Source organism: Apium graveolens, chromosome 7 (assembly GCF_009905375.1).
Source record: "Apium graveolens cultivar Ventura chromosome 7, ASM990537v1, whole genome shotgun sequence".
Taxonomy (NCBI): domain Eukaryota; kingdom Viridiplantae; phylum Streptophyta; class Magnoliopsida; order Apiales; family Apiaceae; genus Apium; species Apium graveolens.
The window spans coordinates 63,582,388-63,587,405 of record NC_133653.1 but is presented as its reverse complement, the minus strand read 5'-3'; the positions used below and the strand labels follow the sequence as shown (position 1 = coordinate 63,587,405).

The 5,018-nt window shown below is 35.2% G+C and overlaps 1 protein-coding gene across 3 annotated transcripts; it reads right to left on the bottom strand.

The window, feature by feature from the left end:
• Positions 1 to 1,266: 1,266 nt before the first annotated feature.
• On the bottom strand, positions 1,267 to 4,725 carry LOC141671748 (putative methyltransferase At1g29790). 3 transcript variants are annotated; one of them, XR_012555235.1, is made up of 3 exons: positions 3,364 to 4,725; positions 2,668 to 2,829; positions 1,267 to 1,590 (listed from the first exon to the last, which is right to left on the bottom strand). XR_012555235.1 is itself a non-coding variant. In XM_074478079.1 (2 exons), exon 1 carries the CDS (start codon positions 4,485 to 4,487, stop codon positions 3,378 to 3,380), a length of 1,110 nt encoding a protein of 369 aa, XP_074334180.1. In that variant the 5' UTR covers positions 4,488 to 4,724; the 3' UTR covers positions 1,267 to 1,590; positions 3,364 to 3,377. The 3 variants fall into 3 exon arrangements, 2 of the variants coding, with proteins under 2 accessions (XP_074334180.1, XP_074334179.1); XM_074478079.1 differs by lacking the exon at positions 2,668 to 2,829 and having other exon boundaries at positions 3,364 to 4,724; XM_074478078.1 differs by lacking the exon at positions 2,668 to 2,829 and having other exon boundaries at positions 1,267 to 1,594; positions 3,364 to 4,717.
• Between the last annotated feature and the right edge of the window lie 293 nt (positions 4,726 to 5,018).

The window sequence follows — 5,018 nt, the reverse complement described above, 5'->3', positions numbered from 1 at the left end:
TTCTGCCTTTATTGTATCGCTTAATTTCCTTGAACCCAAGTGCAACTTTACATCTTGTACCCATGATAAATAATTATCGCCAGAAATGTCCAAGGAAACGAACGACAAGCTTGTAATATTTGTCATACTAAATCTGAATTAACACGAAAATTATTAAATTTTAATTCATCAATGTAAATATTACATAAAATCCTACTTAATCGGGTGCGTTAACAAGTATGCAATAATCAATGTATATATCATTATTATCATTGATAATATAAACAAATCTATATATAAAATGACAAATGGATTTTCACCCGTCATACGGACGTCTGCGTATGCAGGTTATCTCCGACCAATAATAAATTAAAGTGGACAATCCTGCATAAGTTAGTTATGGGCAAAGTTATTATCCGATAATTATGCAATTTATAAAATAAGGTTCCCACTATATTTCGGTATTACCCAAAATTAAATGGTACCGTAAAATAATTTTAATAGGTGGTGTTCCGACCATATATATTTAAATTACTAGTAAAGGGTGTAACCACGTCTACTTCGGTCACATATATATATAAATTATATGTGAGGGTGTAACCACGTATACTAATATATATGCATATTTAAATTAAAATTATACCTTCTCAGTTTCGGCAGGGGTTCGTGCTTTCGTGCTGATAACGTATTGTAAAATACTAACTATATTATAACAATAGCTGGATTAAATGAAAGGGTTGAAGAGCTGATAAAAGAAGAATGCAAGCAGATGAGAGGAATGTTGCTGCTCGGAGGTGTGTTTTTATTCATCACAAACAAAACTATTTATAGCCAAAACAAGAGACAAGAAAATTAAATTCAATGTGAAAATTTCAAGTCTAAGCCTAGCCTTACTATTTAATCTTTGACAATAACAATCAATTTACAACATAACATTCATTATAGCCCAAAAAAGAAGGTGGTCCTAAAGTGTTATTTGTTGTAACAATCACAAGTTTGGTAACAAGAGAAGATCTGGCAGAATGTTAACGCTTAACCACATATTCCACATCTGCTTCTGCTTTTAAAGCTTAATAATCTTAGACACAGGTCCATACAAATTTATAAACCGGAATGAGAGCGATTCCAATACCGGTAAGAAGAGCACCTAAAAAAATGATAGTACCATTGACCCAGCAAAGCAACGTGTATATTTCGAGTTTAGCACCCTTTTTGTATGGCATATGAGCTTTATAAACTAAAAATCCTTCTGAACATGTATCAATGTAAAATGAAGAATATATCCGCTTCAAGGAAAACCCACTGTTATTGGCATAAGCCATAAGCTACCTGAGTGATCTTATAGTAAACCTTAATAATGACTTTAAAAATCTACTTTGCATCTTGATGTTTTATCTATACTGCAATTACATGATCTAATAGTACAAAAAATACAACAAATGGCACTGCATGTAGATATTCAGTCTCACTGTTGTTTCCCTTGTAGTTTCTACTGTCCCTGTGTTGCCTTTGGAAAACCAGCTGAGAGGTCCTTAACATAATTTAAGGTTAGGTCCATTCACCAATCTGGAAGGAGACCCCATATGCTACTTCTGATTTGTAGAAACGGATCTGACTACGATAAATTCACAAGTATAAAAAGCAACTGTCAGTTGATAGGCAGAGAAGAACCAAATATATTGACATAAAAGCACTTCTTGCATATTGTTCAAGAATGTGATTTCTAGGTGAGAAATTTATAACATAAATGATTCATATAGCACAACTCGCCAAAAAAAATTGAAAAGGTAAGTTTTACTACATAATAATCACATAAAACTTCTTAAGCACTTAAATAATAATAATATAATCAGTATACATGTGGTGTAAGATTGTCCGATTTTGATATACATATGTCAAGTTCAGGAGGAGTGGTGTGTTTTAAGTCTCGAGTTAAAACTAACTTAACATGAAAAAAAACACCATGTCCAAATTTAAGGACTTGTTAATTTAAATTGAACACACTCTGTCAAATAAACACTTGACTTATATTTCCAGTTTACCGTTATCAAATGAACTTTAAAATCCAGAGAAAATCTTCCATGTTAGATTAAAAGCTTGAGTTACATATATTCCTCTGTGCAAAACACTCGATGATAAACTAAATTAAGGTAAAAGCAGGTTAACCCCCATAGTTGTCTAACACGAACATACAGCGTGCACCCAAGTTGAGCACAAACACACGCACACTTGATGGAAGTGAAGCGCACAATATATAAAACTCAATCTATAGACTATATTCCCATATATGCAGGCATATATTTAAATGCCAACTTCTTAAAAAATATATATAAAAAATTAATTTATTATCATAGAAGAGATACAACAAACTTGTGTTCATAATAATAATAACAAAAAAGATGCAACAACTTTTCATTGGGAAATGTGCTACTTTTTTAACAACCGGTAATCCTGTTTTTCGCCAAGGCTCTCAAGATCTTCATCACATTTATTATTTGTTAATGTATATATTTTTTTACTTCACTAGCTACATGGTAGAGTGCTTATGGTTAACATGCCCCGAGATTACAAAATTTTGATTTATGCATTCTTAGTTACTCTGGTAGTAGTTCATGTGGGTGCAGAAGAAAATTGAAGCCTAGTAGTTGAAAAAGTACAAGCAATATCTTCTTCTGAAGATGGTGTTACCTTATCATCACCCAGCTGGCTAGCATTCTTTAAACTACAAAGCTACTGGTGATACTTAAACTCGTAGATCTTTTGCCTATTTGTGAACAAATTACCTATAAAGGTAAATCAGAACCATCCCAGATCTGCAGAGCATATGTAAAAGAACTATCTGTTGCCTATCTGTGAACAAATTACATATGCAGACTCACAATCAGAACCATCCCAAATCATAGTTCTTTGACACGTGAAGGTAAATCATGATGTTATTAAAGGGGAAATTCTACTATGAAAACCTTCTAATATATATAATCAGTAAAATTTATAGAAGTCTTTTAATAGGGAAATTCACCTAAAGAAACCAAAGGTCATAATTTATGCCATTACATGCCAAGAATGAAGAATTATGCTCACGGATAATTTGAGTATGACGTATGCCTAAATTGTCCTTTAAACATTTGTAACTTTTAATTCAAATTTTGTACATCAAAGCCATGAACGACAATTTCATTTTTATCTAGAAAATAGTGCATCGTTGCAACTCGATGAGCTTAGCTTCATCTGTCTTATTACTAATGAACTAGATCACAATACTCCCTATAAACAAGGCATCAACTATATTGAATCTCACAACTAGCAATGCAGTTAAAATGAGTGCAGGAAATAATATGCTAAACCAAACAAGTTTAAGCAATAAGACTAAAAAGATCAAATTACCTCAAACCAATTCATCATTTTGAAACTGGCTTCTGCAGAAGAGCAGTCAAATAAACCTCCCCATTCTTCACCCCACTAGAATCCATCTTATTCCCAACAGCCCACTTCACTCTCTTGTACCCTAACTTCCCAATCAACGGCGTAAAAACCTTCTCAAGATCCACCCCTTTACTAAAAAAATGATCCAACCACAAATACCCGCCGCCTCTCAACACTCTATCCACATCATAAAACAAGAACTCCATCGCCGCCACCGGGATCCACCTATTCACCGCATGACCACACCTAACAAGATCCAACACCCCATCAAACACAGGCAATCTCTGCTGCAACGGAACATGAAGCGGCACTAATCCCCTCAATGCCACAGCCTCGTTATAAGGAGCACCCAAATTCATAGTAGTAGTAACAATAGTCACATTATTAACCTTCATATGTGCAGCAAAAGTCCCTGTTCCACCACCAATATCCAAGCCTAATCTCAACACAACACCATTACTTTTCGCAACTTGTAACAACTGTGGAATAGGCAGATCTAGATCTGTCTTATACCCTAACAACTGATCTTTCTCTCTTTTCATATCAAACCCTAAAAAAGGACTTAAACATGAAAAGCTCTTACACTTATACAAATTCCACAAATTAGCATTATCTTGTAAAATACCAAAAGGGCTTACAGGAAGTGAACTGGGAATCTTACTTACAGTCTTACTAAAACATCGTCTTCTCGGGAGAGGATGGCAGCCACGCAACATGAGTGCTTCAGCAACATCAGAGTCTAAAGGGCAGGTCTTAAAAGGTGTATAAGTCATGTACTGATGAAGAAGATCAGGGTAGTTATGACAAGAAGAAGCAATGGGAGAGATGTGAGTGTAAAGCAAGAGATCAGATGGGATGTTTGAGGTGTGTTTTGGAGTTGAAGTGGGTGGAGGTTGGAGGCGCGTGAGGTGGTTAATGGTGGCGCGTATAGTGGTGAGCTGGTGGAGAAGGTGGTCAGGGACAGGAGGAGGGAGAGGGGGTTTGGATTGGAGAGTGGAGGAGAGATGGTAGAGAGAGAGAATGTTGGTAGCTACCATGGCTACTAAGAGGAGGAGATTGAGACCCATGGTGTATCCCATTTTCATGTGAGTTTTTGGGTTTAATGGGGGGTGGTTTTTGATGGCTCTGCTTTTAAGGTTGAGGTGAGTTTGTCAGTGTGTGAGTCCCAGCAAGCAGCACTGATTCAGAAGTGAAGTGAAGAGAAGATCAGTAGTTTGTGTTTATCAACTGGAACTGGACAGTGTAGTAGTAAAATACAAGTAGTACTGTTTGAAAATTGACATTGGGTGTGCAATAATAGATTAGATTACTGTCTGAATAACTGTATTAGTTGTATGATTAGACACAGACAGAGGGCAGATCTACGAGGAGGGATCGGCCTTAAAACTTTACTACTGTAATCCAAAGGATAGTCGGTGGTGTATTAGATTTAACTTTGACTTAATTCCAAAATGCTTAGGGTATAATACACTCAAATAAAGGTGTATCCTGCTTGAAGTAAATCAGTTTTCGTAAAGGTCAAATCAAATCAAATTGTAAAAAATAATTTTAAAAAATTTATATACTGCAATTGCGGTTAACTATATTAGTTATGTTGGCAAATTTATAATTATTAC